Source organism: Neopsephotus bourkii, unplaced genomic scaffold (assembly GCF_033783945.1).
Source record: "Neopsephotus bourkii isolate Nb327-2 ecotype Australia unplaced genomic scaffold, CSIRO-AGI_Nbou_v1 NB_620, whole genome shotgun sequence".
Classification (NCBI taxonomy): Eukaryota; Metazoa; Chordata; class Aves; order Psittaciformes; family Psittacidae; genus Neopsephotus; species Neopsephotus bourkii.
This window is the reverse complement of record NW_026901120.1, coordinates 2,924,381-2,942,719: the sequence shown is the minus strand read 5'-3', so window position 1 is coordinate 2,942,719 and position 18,339 is coordinate 2,924,381. Positions and strand designations below refer to the sequence as shown.

Below are 18,339 nucleotides of genomic sequence, written 5' to 3'. Positions count from 1 at the left end.
GCGGACCCGGACCGCTACTGCGCATGCGCGGACCCGTGTCGGAACTGCGCATGCGCGGACCCGAGTCGCTACTGCGCATGCGCGGACCCGTGTCGCTACTGCGCATGCGCGGACCCGAATCGCTACTGCGCATGCGCGGACCCGGACCGCTACTGCGCATGCGCGGACCCGGACCGCTACTGCGCATGCGCGGACCCGTGTCGCTACTGCGCATGCGCGGACCCGGGTCGCTACTGCGCATGCGCGGACCCGTGTCGCTACTGCGCATGCGCGGACCCGAATCGCTACTGCGCATGCGCGGACCCGGATCGCTACTGCGCATGCGCGGACCCGAATCGCTACTGCGCATGCGCGGAGCCGCACCGCTACTGCGCATGCGCGGACCCGGGTCGCTACTGCGCATGCGCGGACCCAGATCGCTACTGCGCATGCGCGGACCCGGGTCGCTACTGCGCATGCGCGGACCCGGATTGCTACTGTGCATACGCGGAACCGGATCGCTACTGCGCATGTGCGGCCCCGGATCGCTAGTGCGCATGCGCGGACCCGGAACGCACTGACTTAGGCATTTTGAACTTTCGTAATGGAAGTTGCTACCATCAAGACATGCAAAGTTAAAAGGCAGCATTCCAGTCCTGTGCAGTGTGGAGCAGAGAGTGGGGTGCCAGAAAAGATGTCTCCTTAAGTGTTATACAACGGGCAGCAGGATCTGTATCCCAGTACTGTCCATCTTGCTTATTACTGTTACAGGCACAAATCAATAGAAGTATGTCTTACAAGGTCTGCAGCCAAGGTGTTGAAAGCGTAATGGCTTGTGAGAGGTTTGCGTCACTAAAAAACAAGCTTTCCTTAAAATAAACTTTGAATGCACCTCGCTGTAAGAAGGCAGTGGAATCATGTCAGGAAGCTGTAAGCATTGGAATACTTCTTGTGTAAGGGCTACAGGAGCTCCTCAAATGATAGCAGGCTCTCTCTGCCCTTTTCCTGAGCAGGTACTGGTAGTACAGCTCTAACCAGGAACTCAGTAACTGCCCCGATGAATTGTCTTATCAGAGCACTTACAGACACCACCCATCCCACCTCCAGGCTTTGGGAGGCAGATAGTCTGCGAAGTAACATCACTTCAACTGCCACTTCAGCCTCCCAGTGGCTAAAAGGATGGGTGTGCAGGCAAGGTTGGCATTCAGCACTGTTTCTGGACGTTATATTCTTTCACACAATTGCATCATGCAACCATTTCACACCCTAAAAATAAACCCAGCTGGTTTTAAAGCAATTCCTGTGTCCCACTGTGGGATTGGCTTTGTGAATGATGAGAGGCAGTTCCTTGCATGTTGCAAAAGCTCCCTGCTCCTGATGAACTCAGAACTTCTCAGAGGCTTCTGGGAAGAGCAAGACTCTCTGACTTTGAGCCCCTGTCTGTCTGTCCTGGATTCCCATGACACAGCCCCTCACTGCCTCACTCTGAGGGCCAGCACCCTGTAGCTGGAGAGGCTGACATTGCTCTGAAGGTGCTGGAAGAAGACGGATGCCAGGATTGGTGCCTGGTCCCAGTGGCACTTCTGGGACTGCTCTTGGCCTGGCTTTGCAAGCCAGGAGCACGGATAGAATGGGAAAGACTCAGAAGGAGCCTCCACTTCTGGTACCTTAAATGGTGTTGCCCAGCTTGAGACTCTGGTGGTAGGAGTCACCTTGGTGGTGGACAGCAGAGCTGTTCATGTGATGTCTGGGATCCATGTGAGGCTAGAGGTGTCACACTCCTGTGGCACCTCTTCCCAGGACAGTCCCCAGCCCTGCTGTCCCTACAGGTGCTACTACTGTCAGTACACCCTGCTCAGCTCCACCTCAGCTGGGCAACAAGGAACAGTGGCCAGTAACCAGAAACCTGTCCTCTCATAGACCTGCATCTGCCGCCTGTGACCCATAGCTGCTCCCATCTCCTGCTCTCATCTCCTGTGCCAGCAGGAGATGAGGAGCTCAGCTCTGTTTAACTTCTCCTTTGGAGGCAAGAGAAGGGACAGAGCCCATTTGCATTCCCATTTGTATGGATCTGTGCCTTTTGATGATGGGTTAAGGGGAGATTTTTGGCATCGCTTTTATACTGATGCGCTTTCTAGTCACGTTTAATAAGCCTAGATAAAGCTCACCAAACTACTTTAGAGGAAAGCTAAAAGAAAATCTCCGACTTGCCCCTAACTAAATGAGTACGTGTACTCATTTGTGTGGTTTCCCAAGGACTCAGCTCTCCATCGTGGTTTATAGAAAATGGCTTCGAATGTTTTCCCCATTTTATCTTTAAAGTGAAGCCTTCGACTTCACTGAGATGCAAAGCACTGTCAACTGGAGTACTCAGCCATAGTCCTGCTTCATGCAGTGGAGAGGTTAAAACAAGGGGTTAAAGAGGGTTAAAGGAGAGACTGGTTTGGCCCTCAGGAATTCTGCTATAACTAATCATGTGAGAACATTTATGTGACCACTTTGCTATGCCACAGATACAGAAATCTCAGGAATATGTGTCTGAAATCCACCTAGATGAAGAGGCTAACATGCTTCTCTGATAAATACTGAGTTTGCACTCCAAGGGATGCTTCACATAATGCCAGCCTGGATGTTGCTGATCTAGCTGAAAATGTCCCTGCTCACTGCACAGGGGCTGGACTAGATGACTTTTGAAGCTCCCTTCCAACCCAAACCATTCTGATTCTATGACTCTTATACCGAACACCTACTATTTTACTTTCTGAAAGGAGAAGCCTCTGTGTCAATGCACCCTTTAGGAAGACACACTAATTCCTGACACGCAAAGCTTTTATGGCTATTGCAAAATGCAGATCCCAGGATACATGTCAAAATCCTCAGGGGATCTGAGCCAGCTGGGAGCCGTGGTAGGAATTGCAGAGCAGAAATCCTCTGCAGCTGAACTCACACGTGGCCAACTGCATCTTTGTAAGGGACTAAATTGTGCGTTGGCCATGGTTTTAGTCTGTCCTTCCTTTTAAAGCTGCAAAATCCAAGAATTCCAGAAAATTTCAACATAAGTTGGTCTGAGTTAACACAAATCTCCGCATGGATGGGAGGTCCAGGAAGACACGTCACTACCTCCAGTGTCCCAGCCTGAGCGAGCATGAGTTGAACAGACTGAGGCACTTGTGGTGGAGCTCCCTTCCATTCTCGAACTAGAAAAACTCTTTTCTCTCTGTGTGGCTTTTAATTATTTTGAATGAAAACCTCTCTCTTTTTTGCTGTGTGGCTGTTAGAGACCAAACTGTTCTTGCAAGCAGTGCCATGGGCACAGGCTTGGACGTGCTAAGGCTGCAAAAGAATTTGAAGAGAAAGGAAGCACAAGCACCAACTAGATCAGAAAATACTTCTGTACTTTTACAATGAAGTTGGAAGGATGAGGTGCCCTCCACGCTGCACAGCTGAACGGTGAGTTGATCAGCTCCAAAATGTTCCCTTTTCGACTAACTTGGCCTGTTGTACCCTCAGGAAATACATTTGTATGGGGATGTCACTGAATATAACAGTACTGGACTCGGTGCTGCTGGCTGCTCATTGTCCTGCTGCTCCTGGGAGTAATAGGCACTGCAAGCTCTGTACTCCTCCAGATGTCTTCTTCCTTTTGCATTGCTTATTTTTCTTCCCAAGTTTATTTTTAAGCCCTATCAGTGTTGCAGCTCAGCTCACTGTGTGACCCTACAGTGGTAATTTAGGAGGCAGAAAGGATTAATAGCTGCAGGAAGAGGGGCAGAAACAACCACGGGCACAGAGAAATGCCTCTAGCAATGAATCAGTGGGAGCTGCAAGGAGTCTGGACTGTACCACATCCAGCTGCTCTGTGGTGCAGGGCCATGTTTACACCACATAACCTGGAGAGCAAAGTACATGCTGGGGCGTGGGAGTGGGAGTTTTGTTAGCTCCTGCTCAGTAAATCCATCCCGAGGGATGTGGCAGCCATTCAATCCGAGCCTTCTGCAAGCAAGTCTCCCTTTGTGGACCAAAGTTTTCTGTCTGACCAATAGTGTGATCTGAGTCACTGCTCGGTTGTGTAGTCATAAGGTTGCATGGAAGGTGGCTGAGGCAGGGGGGAGTGAGGGGCACCATGTCTGCTGGCCGGAGCCTGCCATGGCATCCCCTACACAGGGATGCTGGTGGACACTGTGGTCTGCAGGATGCTGAGTCCATCCACTGGTAATAGTCCCATCATTGAAGGGCATTTGGTGCTGGGAGGAGGGTACTTGTGTCTGCTCCTTGCAAAAACAGCATGAGAACAGAAAATAAGGCAAGTTGTGATGGTGACAAACAGGGACAAGAAAAATGTTTTGCACTTCAGGAGGTAAAGACAGCTTGAAAAATTATGCTTACGGGGGAGGAAGAAGGAGGGGAGAGACATCTGTGCTTGTGTACTCATTCATGTTTCTACTAGCCTTTATTATATTTAGACTATGCTAGATGACACTAGAAGTACTTTGCATCTAATGATGATCTGGGGAGCAGGAGTGCTCTGTGGCAGCCTTTAAAGCTCCTCATAACCAGGTTTCCTTACACATATTTGACACTTCTGATGCAGGTTACTCTTCAATGTCATCTGATGCAGGTGTAAGCCCAGATCTTTTTTGTTCAGTTGTTTTGCTTAATGTTTTCTTTTGCTAGCAGGCTGTAATCATACAGGAGCAGAGGGAAATCAAATGTCATTAAACACTGCGAGACCTCTGCCCTTTCTGGGCTGACTCAGCTGAAGGCTGAGTCCTTCATTTCTTTAACAGCTGAATGGGAGAAAAAGAAACACAATGTCCCTTGTATTTCTAAAGAGTCACTGGAATGAAAAAGAATCCATTCCAAGATGAAAGAATTAATCTTAGAGCTGGTGCTTGGAAAACAGTGGTGTCTGTGTTTGATATTTGGAGAAATACTAAGCTGGGACATTGCTATAGCCTCCTCAAGTGCCTTTATCCCTTAGAGAGAGGCAGAAAACCAGAACCAGTTTATTGCTTACAGAAAGTCTATCAAGGACATCAGGCATACAGTGTCATTTCTGTAAACTGCTTTAATCTGATCTCATTTTCTATAATAGTGATGTTTAACAGTTTGTCTTAACCCGCTGTCCTTCCTCCCTGTCCGAAGGGAAAATTCTTTGAATGAAAGGAGAGGAAGGAAACAAAGCCAACAGCCCCAGCAGCTCGCAGCCAGGCCAGTTCTGTGCTGTTAGGCAGGAATTAGCCAAGTGCGTCTCCCCTGACATGTGTGTGTCAATCTTTTTGCTATATCCGGATGAATTCTGCAGGGTTTTACCCATGAAGAACTCTTGTTTACAATAGGAGTTAATTTGTCTGAGGATTGATCAGAAGCCTTAAATGCCCAGCTCCCAGTCTTGCCAGTAGAAGGGATGACTCTAACACCCTCTTGGTGTCTGACATTTTTGGACCCATCCCCAAGTAAAGTATCACGAGGCACAACAGATCCATACCTTGTATACTTCATGACATTCTGTCGTACCATTGCAGAGGGGTTTTCACTTGGGCTTTATTCAATGCTGTCTCAGAGTCCGAGTTGTATTCAGTGTCTAATGTGTGCTTCCCAGCTCTGTGCACACAGTGGTGTGTGCTCTGAGAAGCTGCCTGTCCTGGGACAGCCCAAGTGAGGCTGCAGTTTCTCATGCAACATCAGCAGGACGGATGTGCCTTAGACTTCGTTAGAGGCAGTTTTAAACCAGATGCCTTAGGGGGGTGGATTGCTGGGCTGTTGGGCTGTTGAGATCTGTCCCCCCCGTTAGTTCTCAGTTCCCCTCTTATCTCTCACGTTCAACCTCTGTCGGCTCTCCCACTTCCTTGTAACTCATTCCTTGTAACTTATTCCTTGAAAAGGGAGGATGGGAACAGAAATAACTCCATTAGGCTAGTCTCTGCCCATTTACATTTCCTCGAGGCATATGCTAATGAATAAGCCAGACTCCTCCTGGGTTTAAGCACCATGTACAAACCTTTCCTGTTCCATTACAGCAAACCTATGCTGCCAGCTACTACTGCCGACTGCTGCATCAGCAAGGATTAAAGTTGCTCAGAGGAGATTCTGATCAAGAAATCAGATATTCTACAGTCTGGAAGAGTCAATATGTTGGATCAGATTCATCTGCTGGCTGCTGTGACAGTCCTAGGAGTCCTGGAGCAAGGTAGGGTCCAAGTACTTCTTGAGTCAGTCTACTGTACCTCCACTGATTTCCTTTCACTCACATATGTAAGTTCTGCTGTTGCACTGGCACTTCCCTGGTTTCCAGATAGTGGAGTGATACCTTGTGTGGATTTTGAAAAGTATACAGCAAAACAAGTGCCTGTGAAGCCCTTGCTCTGAACTGGCCTTGCTAGATCTTCTCCTCTGGAAACATGTAGATTTTCTCTCTTTGAAAAATGGCTTAATAGCAGTTCCTGAGGTTTTTCAACATTCAGAGAGTACTGCAGTGCGGGAAGGCAGAAGAACAGGCAGTGGTGGGTCACACAAAACATCTCCCAGCTGTGGTTCCACACTGCATGATAATTTAGTCCAGTGTCTGGGTGGTTTATCTGTGGTGTCAATCCCCTCCTTCCTCAGCTATCAAGACTTGGAAGGGGAAAACATTAAAGATTGAAAAAAAACTTAAAATTGGCAGTAACAAAGTATGTCTGAACTGTGTAACCTTTTCTATAGGTAATTGATGATCTGTTGATTACACAAGAGAGCAAGAGAGAAAGCAGATATCCGGTGGTGGTACATGAATGCATACTCCTCACTTCACTGTTGTTCTGGGCCATTACTTTTCCTTGTCTGAAACATATCTGGGATTTTCATCCAGCTTTCTCTGCTATGCAGAGGTGCAGGGTTAGGAGGAGACCATGATCTTTTGCCCCTACCTCTGGTAGTCTCCCTGCCCCACCATGCCGAGCCAGAGGACTGACCACTGCTACTTTTCTCTCTTTCACTACAGCCTACTTCTTCCTCCAGGTGATCTATGCTAGGAGGGCATTTGGCATTTCTCCTCCAAAGATCTCAGGCCCACCTGAATTTGAGAGGATCTTTCGAGCACAGTAAGAAACTCTTACAAGATGCTTGCCAGATCTCACATCTAATGGCACTGCCTTTCCCCTGCTTTGCTGTTCATCTCTCAGGACTGTAATTCTTAAATTACCTCTCTTGGGGTTAAGTTAATGGGCTTAAGAGTACCAGGACTCTTCTGATGTGAGTGCTAAACACACCAGCCACTGCTGATAGAAATCACACAGGAATCTGCTGCAGAGTGAAGGGCTGCTAAAGACAGAGTTGTTGGTGCCTGAGACTTGGGCTGGTTATAGCCAAGCAGCGTCAAAGCCTCAAGAAGTTTAAGCCCTGCCATGAACCTTGCTCACTGGCAATGACAAGCTCCCAGAGAGATCTCAGCTGGGGCTGGGACTGGGATAGACATGATCCAGCATCTCTGCTGTGACTTCTGTACTAGGGCTGCAGTGGGAAGAGAAGCAGAGAGAGAGGAAGCTTCCACTTCTGCTGTAGCTGAGCACTGAAAGAAAAGCAACCAGGCAATAGGAGCAGGATGCCCTCAGCCATCCCCCTTCTCTGCTCCTTTGCCAGCCTGGAGTCAACCTCATCCAGCATCTCCTGTCCATACTACTTTGTCTTTGCGTGGACGGGGCATGGCCTACAGCAAACTGCTCTCTCCTGCATAAAGCCCAACCTGCTCTGGCCTTACCTGCTTAAGATGCACTTCAACCTCAGCATGCCTGCAGCCTGCTGGAGCATACCTTCCTTGTGGCTTTGGGGCTGCAACGCTTGGGAAGGGGCAGCAGGGGTGGTTCACAGAGCCCTTCTGTGCACAAACTGACCTGGGCATCTTTGACTTAATTTCTTGTGTCCTGGAGACCCAGTTTTTTGCACTGTTTAATTCTTGTGAATAAAGGTTGAATAGGAGCTGTGCAGAAAGATGGCAGCATCAGCTCTAAAAATCAAGAGCCTCCAGCGTCTGGAAACTGCTGGGGGAAGCAAAACCAGAAGACTTTCCTCCTTTCCCTTGTTTATGACCTTCTTCTTTCCTGCCAGGGTGAACTCCTCTGAGTATTTTCCCATTTTCCTGGCACTTCTGTGGCAGGCTGGACTCTTCTTCCATCAAGGTGAGAATAGCCCATTACCTGGTTTGTCACTGGATATGTCCCCCTGAGCACAGCCCCAGTCCTCAGGTCCTACTCACCTTCCAAACAATAAATCAGGCCGTAATTCTGTCTCTGATGGGATGGTGGAGCCAGAGGAAACAAAACCTCTATTCCTTCACTTTGGGCTACCTGCTTGGCTCAAAGCAGCTCTAAAAAGCCTTTGGAGACGGTCACTGTGAATTCTCTCAACTGCAGGTCTGGCTGCAGCCTTGGGTCTGGTCTATCTCTATGCCCGCTACCGCTACTTCATGGGATACAAGGCATCATCCTCAGAAAGGTGAGCAGCCTGGAGTACATGATAACCACTGGGGTTTGAATTTGAGAATGTAATGTGCTTCAGAGAAGCTCCAGACTCCTCCTGGCTGCTCTGGTGTCCCTGCATGACTCAGCCTTGCCAAGCTCTCCCTGGGGCATAACATGTGCATGGGTACAGGGCTGTGGCCAGAGACACAGACACGGGGCAAGGCCGGAGCTGCCCTGAGCCCTTGTGGGTATGTGTGTGCTCTTTTGGGGTGGGAGCAGGGCACAGGACCCCACGCAGGAGGCAGGGGACAGCCAGGGGCTGCCTTTCCACACTGTTCTGGAGTGAGAGCAGTGATGTTTGGCCTCAACAGACTCCCTCTCTCCTACCAGGCTTGCCCCGTTATACTTTGGCACCGGAGTTCTTTGGATTCTCGTTGCAGCATCAGCCCTGGGCATCCTGCATTTCTTCCTCTCTCACTACATGGGGCTGAACATCCTCCACCTTCTCAAAGCGTGACTCACTGCTCTGTTCCTCATGAGTGTCCTCGCCTTCGAGTCCTGCTCCCTCCTGCCCACAGTTACAGACTGCCTGCAACCAACACAGTCCCCAGTGACAAATCCACCCTCACCTGAGTTTTTAACAACTCCCTCCTCGCTGCCAAGCACCAGCATGAACTGCTGAGCTCTCAGGAGGTATTTTTCCCCTGTGGCGCTCTAGGTGTCAAGTGCTCCATATCTGGCAGCTCCATCATGCCTGATGTGGAAACAACAGTGCTCCAAAACAGGGGGAGCTGTAGGAAAACTGGACACATAAAAGCAAACTCATCTCAGCTTGAGCTTCCCATTAAGTTACCCTGTGGAACTGCCATGTGTTCCCCTTCCAGAGGCTCTGACTCTGGCCCAGGCACCCAATGTGGGTTCATTCCAGTTTACCAAGTCCCACACCTAAGAAAGGCAACCAGATGTGGGATGAGGCATAACAAAAGAGGTGAGGGATAAGCAGGAGCAGCCACCAAGATGTTGTGCAAAAGTCTGTTAGTGCCCTTATAATGGTTATTAGCCACTGTCCATGGGCGATGCTGTAAATCGGAGTGCACAAACTCCTAACCACTACTGCATGTGCTACTTTGAATACTGCTGAGCAACACCATGCACAAATAAAAAGGCACTGAGCTTGCTGTGCTAGATGTCTCTTGGTGGGTCTGCGCTTAACAGAAGAATAAAACATGAACATTTGAATGCAAGGCGGCTGCCTCAGTTTCCCTCCTGTGCAGTGCAACACAACCTGCAACCCCACATCCTGCGGAAGGATTGTTCTGAGTAGAGCTAAGCTGATCTTCAGTGGATCTGAGGTCTGAGACTGGTGTCTTTGCTGCTCAGCGCTAAACAGTGTTCCCCACAGGGTGTTTTTCCCAGTGCTCAGATCCCCCTCTGGGCTTCCTGAGGCAGGAAGGGATGGATTTTCATGGAGCCCTGCATTCACAACACTGATGCTTTTGCCCCTCAATCTACTCATGTCAGCAGCACAGCTCAGAAAACACCAGCAGTGCTCTGTGCCATCATCGCAGGGGGGGCCCACACCAAACCCAGAGAACAAAAATAACTGCATTAACATGCTGCCAGTCTAACCACTTTTCAAAGCTTGACGTCCTCCCTTCCCAGCAGTGGGCATATCTAGACTATAAGAACAAAAGGCATATTTCTCTTGGAAGAAATGATTTATTTTTTACATTGTTTCATTTCCTTCCCTGCATTTTAAATTGCCTTAGCCAGCAAAACCCCCAGTCCATTTCCCTTTCAGGCTCTCCTGCGTTGGAGCTGTGCTGCTGCGCTGAAGTTGGCAAACACTGCAGGGAAAGGCTTAAATCCATACAAAAATAACTGTAAACCAGTTGTCTCTGCAAAGTTTTCAGTGCAACAGGGCCCCATCCTCACAGGACCCCGGGTGTCACCACAAGATAAACAAGGACAGAATAACTTTTTTCTGGCATCTTTGATAGTACACTTAGGAAAAGGCTGAACACTGTTTAACCCTGGCTGTGCTTTAGCAAGGCCAGGGAGGGACAGACATGCCACCTGCCCCCAATAAGGTTTTTCTTAGCCTTTACATTAACACATCCCACCATCTCCTGAAGTCAATTCTCAGTCCTCACCTTTTTACCAGCATAACCAGTCACCTCCCAGAGGGTCAATACAGGAGGACCACCCCCAGCTGACGGTGCAGATCCTGACTCCGTTTCAAACCTCTGATGTCTCGGGTTAGTCCAAGCGAGTGCTGAAGGGTTCTGCAGACACAACATCCATCTCCTACTCTGCAACCTGTGGTGTTGGCCTGGAGTCTCTTTCCACCTCAGCCCAGCTTGTGTGTGTGACAGGGCTGCAGAATGACTCAGAGGAGGGAAGTTAATGATTCAGCAGGAGGCTGTAGCAAGCTGGCTTCTCCCCTTGGATGCACAGAGGACCATTAAAAAACCTGTCGCAACACAGACAAGCTCTGGCCTTGACCGTCACTGATTCTGCTACAGAAAAACCGCCCGGCACATCATCCCCTTCAGACAATTGTCAAAGGGGTCGTTTCAGGTGCCTCTAGCAGAAGGAAAGCATCTCCTCTCCACCCAGGGACACTGTCATTACTCTGCTACTTCATAACTGTAAACCAAGAAAATCACCTTGCCCAGGGCCATGGCTCAGCAATGCAGGCAGGATTTACCCAGTTCAAAATGCCACCACACAGCACAGTGCCCCAGCACTGTATGAGCCCTCTTTGCCCACTTACACCTCCTGAGGTGATGCTGAGGGGCCAGGTTTGGTCTGACAGGGGGTATGCAGGGAGGGGCCTGCCCCTGCCACCACAGCGGGAGGTGGCTCTGGGGCCACCATCGAGCTGGTGTGAAGGCCCAAAGGCTGTCCCCTCAGTGCCCCATGGAGCCACCTCAGCTCACTCACCCTGGACTGTGCCCTGGGTGAGTAATATTTCTCAGGTGAGACCCCACCTGAAGCGCTACGTCTGGCTCTGGGCAGGAAAGACATGGACCTGTTAGAGAGGGTCCAGAGGAGGGCCTACAAAATGCTCCAAGGGCTGGAGCACTTTCCCTATGAGGAACAGCAGAGAGCTGGGGTTGCTCAGCCTGGAGAAGACTCAGGGGAGACGTTATTGTGGCCTTTCAGTACTTAAAAGGGGCCTGTAAGAAAAATGGGAAAACGCTTTTTAGCAGGGTCTGTTGCAACAGGACAAGGGGCAACGGCTTTAAAGTAAAACAAGGGAGATTCAGGCTGGACTTTGTAATTTTTTATAAGAGTGGTAAAATATTGTCACAGATTGCCCAGAGAGGTGATAGATGCCTCAGCCCTGGAGACAGCCAAGCCCAGGCTGGACGCGGTACTGAGCAACCCAATCTAACTGAAGATGCCCTGCTCATTGCAGGGGGTTGGACTGGATGAGCTCTGAAGGTCACTTCCAACCCAAAACATTCTGTGATTGTATGATTTTACTCTGTTCCAGTGAGCTAAACCGGCCAAGGGGGACCTGGCTGAGGGCGAGCCAGCTTCGGCGGGCACCGGCTTCGGGGGCCAAGCTGCCATGGCGGCGGGGATGAGGCGCAGCTACTGCTGCGCCCGCAGCTTGAGGCGGCAGAGAAACCGCGTCCTGCGTCCCCTGCGTCCCCTGCGTCCCTAGGCCCTGCCGCGGCGCCGGCAGGAAGCGCTGCCCGCCCCGCCCTGGGCTCCGGCCGCCGCCGCTCGGGAGAGGGCGCTGGTGCGACGCGGCCGCAGGGCGCGGGGTGTCTGAGGGGGCCGAAGCCCTGTTCCTGGCCCGGCCTCGCTCTGCCGCCGGTGGCTGCACCCCGGGAGGCGGCCCGGGCGCCCCTGGGTGCACCCCAAGCCAGGCCCGGCGCAGCTCTCACACAGGGCACGGCCGTGGCGGCACTCGGGCATAAACCTGCGCCAGGTTCTGTCTGTGCTGGGCCGGGCCCTCGTGGCAAGGTTATTGGGGTGGGGGAGCCTTGGAGCCTCCCAGAAATCTCCTGGAGACGGCTTACAACACACATTAAGAGCCCCCATTCAAGAGCTTTATGGATTCCCGGGCTCCTTCCTGCTTCCTCCCCTTCAAGCTGCCAGATCAGTGTCAGGAAAAGGGAGGAAAAGGTTCGGCGTCTGATATTTGGAAGCAAATCCACTGTGATACTGCGGCAGCCTCTCAGGCAGAGCAGGCAGCCAGGCGGGAGGCCAGGGGAGCGCAAGGGAAACCTGCAGAACCAGCGGGAACGGTTTTATCAGGAGAAACGCAGATGTTGAACTTGTAAACAAGCTCCAGCCCTGTGGGGCTTGTTCCCACGCGGCAGCATGAGTGACAATGCAAATGCAGAGCTCTGATTTCCCTGATGGAGCAGCTGCCATCCATGGGCACACATGTTCCCGTTTCTGCCTTCGCAGGAACCTACCTGGGTTCCTTTTTGTACCGCAGCACTGAAGTTTGTTGCTCATTTTTATCTTGAACAGTTCTAGGGCGCCCACATGTACTTTCCTACCCATCATGTGATGGCCTGTGCAGGTACACACAGAGACAGGGCTGGTGTGCAGACAGCCGTGGGGTTACATGTGGACCCCAGCACTGTGGCTTGGGGCTGGGGGAAAACTGCACCTGAGCCCAAGAAGAGCACCGTGGTCCCTCCAGAGCACAGCTTGGTGGGATGGATGGAGCAGATCCTTGAATTTCCCCGGGAAGCAGCACTGCTTTCCTTGTGGATGCGTTTGGGAGGGAAGCTCCTGTGGGGCTGGGAGAGGAGGGTGCAGCTGGTGGCCCTGGCTTTGTGGCACTGGCATGTCACCCAGGTTTCCATAGCACCAGCATCCATAACACAAGGCCAAGGGGAGAGAAAGAAGTAGGTCAGACAGGGCTAACAATACCCAGACGTGTCTTATCTACAGCTCAGCCTGATCCAGGAAAGGGAGTGAAACCGAGGAGAAAGGGAGAGAGAAGGGAGGAAAAAAACAGGAAAACACAAAGTGTCCATAGTTCAGCAATGTATTTCTTTGCCTCAGAAAAATAAGGACCTTTTAAAGCCACCTTTGTGTATCAGTACGGAGAGACTAGCACCCACCTCCTGCCCATCTGACAACAGGCTACAAGGGAATTCAGATGCTAATTTGGAGCCAGACTTCTCAATGGGTCTTTATTTCTGCAGCAGCTCCAGGATCAGAGCTCTGGGGAACCAGCCGGCTGGCACTGTGAGGATGCTAAAGGCCGGTCCTGTGGGACACTTCACTTTCCCCTCGCCATTCCTCATCCTGATTTTGTTACCCCTTGTCTTAATTTTACTTGTTTACATTCAGATGACTTCAAGGGCAAGGAAAAAGAAAGGTAGGCTGGAGTTGTGTAACAGAAATAACCACGCTAGTGACCCATTTTGTGTGCTGAGTCTGCAGAGGCCTTGCTGTCAACATCACAGCATTTTAGTGCTTGTCTGCTTGCAATATGGTCATTTTGAGCTATATATCCATCAATGCTGATGCTGAGAAGGGCATTATGGGCAGGAAGATCCAAAACCCTCTTGATCTGAGTATACATGTGGACACTCAAATCTGTTGGGTGTGCAGCAGAGCAGGAGCAGAGATACGAGTGCTTTGTTGAGGGGAATTGAGGGTGTAGGTGCAAGAGCACAGCCCTCACTGAAGAGACTGCAGTGGGCTGAGGTGAAGAGTGTGACTGTGGCTGACCTGTGTCATACTTGTGGTTTGAGAGCACTTTTGTTTGGTCTGAATGCCACAGTGTTGCAGCAGACATGAAGCCACGGATGGAATGCAGGGTGCTTCAGACAAGTCTGTGAACGCAGGCCCCTTGCCCTTTACATTAGCACAGGCCATGGCCCTATGCAGTAAAAGTCATTCTTGGGTTAGATAGTGGGGTAAAATCCAAACAAAACCAAAACTATCTGCCACTTTGTATGGGGGGTCAAGACAGGGAGGCCAGGAAAATCCACAATTTGCCTTATCTTCATCAGTTTTATACCTCCCAGCAATTATTTCTTGTAAGCAAGCACTAAGAATTTACATTTTTCCTGGTAAGAGCAGAGCCACAGTGTATAATACAAGGTGGATAGGGCTTAATGTGCTCTTCCGGGAAGGCACTCCCTCCAATGGAAAACTTGCATATTTTCTGTGGTACCTTAGGAAAGAGCTTGCCCAGCTCCAGCCTTCACTGATGCTGTGCCTGACTGTGCTCAGGGATTTACAGAGTCTAAGAGCTAAAGGTAAAATAGGCAGGAAGAGCAAAAAGTAAGGTCAGCAGTTGAAAACTCAGAGCACTCAAAGAGGATCTCTGCCTAAGCATATGCCTCAGCTTTGACATTGTATGACTTGACTAGAGAAAGCTGGGTGACCTCAAACAGCTACAGCAATGTTACCTGCAAGGGGTGGAGGTTGGGATCATCATGTCAGCACGGACAAAAACAATGAGCTGCTGTGGTCACTGCTCCTGAGCCTGCCATTGGTGAGTGGCTAAAATAGGCATCCTTTCACAAACACAGGTGACTTAAAATAACAAGAGCTCAGGCACTGTGTTACCTGCTTTGCCACAGATACTACAGCAGCTCTCGTCTGGACTCAGTCACCCCACTGTGAAGTATTCACAGCTTTACAGCTCATTCTCCTTCTGAGAGGACATAAGGAAATGCAGACAGGGCTTATTGCAAGGGATGCAAATGAACACTTGGCCACCTCTTTTCTGGTGGGTACAGGGCTGAACTGCCAAAGAGCTGTAAACCTTCTGTCTTGAGTAAAGAAACCTCTGAGAGCAGCCTGATGAACTCAGTTCAGTACTGCACAGCCAGATGGCTTCTGGATCAGAGCTGACTCATGCCCACCTAGCTCAGAGTCAGCCGAAACATGCAGATACCTAAAGTGAGCTGGTAGGAGACACTTCTACTGATGTAACTGCATTCACAGCAAGGTAGATAGCTCTGATGGTAAAAAGCAAAGGCATTCTGCCAACTGCCATAATGATAATGTTGCAGAACCAGAACAGTAACAGGCCTGAGTTACCTTAATGAACAGAAAAGCATCAGACAGGTGAAATCCCAGTGGAGCCCTGTGACCACCAAGGGAGCTGAAGAGAGGCAATCTTCCATTATAGTAGTGACAGGGATGGTGAGCATAGGCTGTGGATAAGCTGGTAGTATAAGAGAAGGGTGATAGAGTCAAACAGTGCAACAGTGGTCTCAGAGAGAAAGAGGGACTTGGGTATCTGCTTTTTCACTAGAGCAGTGTCCATCAGCCTCTCCAACTGGCTTCCACACTGGCTTGGTTCTTAATGAACTACAGCTTAGGAAATGTGGGATATACAAGCTCTGCCTAGTCATTGCTGCAGACCACCATTTTTAGAGTAATGAATAAAGAGACAAAAAAGGGAAAATGAAGAAATAAAGGTGAAGTGTAACCAAAAAAACTCTTAAATTACCCAAAGCAAAAGTAAGAGGGAGAGGGTGCATTATCAAAGCTGGGAATTTGCAGCATAGATGACGAAGGTGGCCCTGTTATCTAAGATGGTAGAACACAGATTATACATACTTAATAGCTGTTTAGCTTGTATTTGTTGGACTGTCACACCTAGAGGCTGTTTCTAGAGCCATGGGGAGTGACAGAAAGGTTATGATTGAATTCAAGGGCTTTTGACTGGGAGTCACATTCACAGAGAAACTTAGAAACCAGTGGTAGTGTAAGACTTCCCTGCATTCCCTGTTTTCAGACGTCAGATGATAAAGCAAGTCAGGTGCTAGCTGTATTTGTTGAGTTAATCAGGTTTGCAGATTACCTGCAAGATCCTCAATTATGCTTATATGCAAACGTGAGGAACATGTAACACGCAGCTGATGAGATGAGATATGAAGGATGAAGCTTATGACAGAAGCAGAGGAACAAATGGATAACATCTAGTTAGGAAAGAGAGAAAGGGAAGGTGCAGACAGCAATGGGGTCAGGGTGATGGATAATGAGTTCTCTCATCTTTTCAGAGCAAGTATTTAAACTCTGGTCACTGTTCTTTTCTCCCTGAAACGGCAAATGCTGACCCATAAGAGAATTTTTAGTATTTTTTCTTTTGCATTGCAATAATATCTCAAAAACCTACTCAGAAATCAGCATCTGCATAATTTCCAGAGACACAAAGTGTCTTTGTACAATTAGATGCCTGTAAAACCCTTTAACCAGAGGTGTAGATACTCTCTGTGATTTTCTTGCAAGCAAACAAACAGAGATTTATGACTGGTATCAAAGAGAAATTTCCTGAGCAGGGAAGGGAGCAGGCTTCAAGGAAGAGCTTTACTTCAGTCCAGCTTAACACTATACATGTTTTTCTGTGTTCAGCTGTGACAGTTATTTTTCTCCTTCCTAGAGGCTGGTGCAGTGCTGTGTTTTGGCTTTAGTCTGAGAACAATGCTGATAACACACCAATGGCTTAGTTGTTGCTAGGTAACATTTACTCTGATGAAGGGCTTTTCAGTCTCATATGCTGCCAGTGAGGAGGGGCACAAGAAGTGGGAAGGAAGCAGAGACAGAACACCTGACCCAAACTTAGTTTTATATTCTCTCCCCTCATTATTTTCCTTATCATTATTATTATTAGTAGTAGCAGTAGTTTTGTATTATACTTTCATTATTGGATTGTTTTTATCTCAACCCACGGGGTTTACATTCTTTTCATTCTCCTCCCCATCCTGCCTGGAGGAGAGTGGCTGAGTGGTGCTGAGTTACCAGCTGGGCTTAAACCACGACACATCTGTACTCAGCTTTACATATTTCTCTGCAGGTTGGACTGGTGCTCATCCTCTGCTGGTGCAGGTCTCTGCTCCCAGCCCCAGTCACCATGAACTCTGAGGGAACTGGGGATGTTGCACAGGGCCTGTGTGACTGTGGCAGATCATTTCTCCAGCAGGAGAAATTCTCCAGCAGTCTTCTTCTCCAGGAAGACTTCTCTCTGCACATTTTTTACCAGATGGACCACACAAAACCCAGCAATCTGAGCTCAGCTTAGGTTACAGCCGTCCCCAGTGCTGAACAAGGTGAAATTTATCTTCTGGGAATGTAAGTGGGAACATGAGAGCAGCTGCTGTCCCCAGCAGCCTTGGTGGAAGGTGTTCTTCTCCCCTTCACAGGAACAGGCCAGTGAAATTCTGAAGTAGAACAAAGCATTTTCAGATAAAAAAAAAAGTATTTGAAGCTGCAGTGTGAGTTGCTGACAGCCACACCACAGCTCAGCTGTGTCTGCCGGAGAGGAAGGTAGATGTGTCAGGCTGGCACCATAAAACAAAAAAGCCAGGTAAACCAAAGATGACAGTCCTAGAAATCATGGAAGCAAGACCTGGAAGTTTACATGTGTAAATTACACAGTAATTTCCTCGCTCAAGAAACCCAATAAAATCCTGTATTAGGCGCTTCCAGCAACATTTTTATCCTCTATCTCACACTTTGCAAGTGTTCACATACCACATGCGACTGCCTTTACTTGCAAAAACACTAACCAGAGATGGCCTCTCAGGAGAAGGGCTGCTGCTGTTAACAGTAACTCCACTTGAACTGCTTATTGTTTTCATCTTTCAAGCACTGCCTATATGTTGCTAATAATAACTCTTCTGGTAACTATTTCCGTCTTTGCTTGCTTCTGTTCACAGCCACATTCTTTCCCTGAGACATGGCTGTAGCCAACATCCTGTTGCTGTGCTGAGTTTCAGAGCAGGCAGGTATTTTGCCTACACTTAGTAGCAATTACGTATTTGCAAAGAAGTCATATGATCTTTCCTCTAACACTGGAAGAATATGCCTGCAGCAAAACTTCATGCCGGTGTAAGCACAGGATGATTATCATTTCCTAAGAGGCCTCTGGAAAGAAAACTTATGTCAGAATGCTGTTTGACCACAACAAACATATGGTTGA

The 18,339-nt window shown here is 49.1% G+C and overlaps 1 protein-coding gene across 2 annotated transcripts; it reads left to right on the top strand.

Moving 5' to 3' along the window:
• The first annotated feature begins 3,028 nt into the window (after positions 1–3,028).
• Positions 3,029–17,340, top strand: LOC133211609 (leukotriene C4 synthase-like). Of its 2 annotated transcripts, none has more exons than XM_061352141.1 (6): positions 3,029–3,429; positions 6,000–6,169; positions 6,959–7,058; positions 8,062–8,132; positions 8,367–8,448; positions 17,215–17,340. In XM_061352141.1, the coding sequence occupies exons 2-6, from the start codon at positions 6,112–6,114 to the stop codon at positions 17,273–17,275; spliced, it is 372 nt and encodes a 123-aa protein (XP_061208125.1). In that variant the 5' UTR covers positions 3,029–3,429; positions 6,000–6,111; the 3' UTR covers positions 17,276–17,340. The 2 variants fall into 2 exon arrangements, with proteins under 2 accessions (XP_061208125.1, XP_061208124.1); XM_061352140.1 differs by lacking the exon at positions 17,215–17,340 and adding an exon at positions 8,805–9,597 and having other exon boundaries at positions 3,043–3,429.
• The last annotated feature ends 999 nt before the right edge of the window (positions 17,341–18,339 follow it).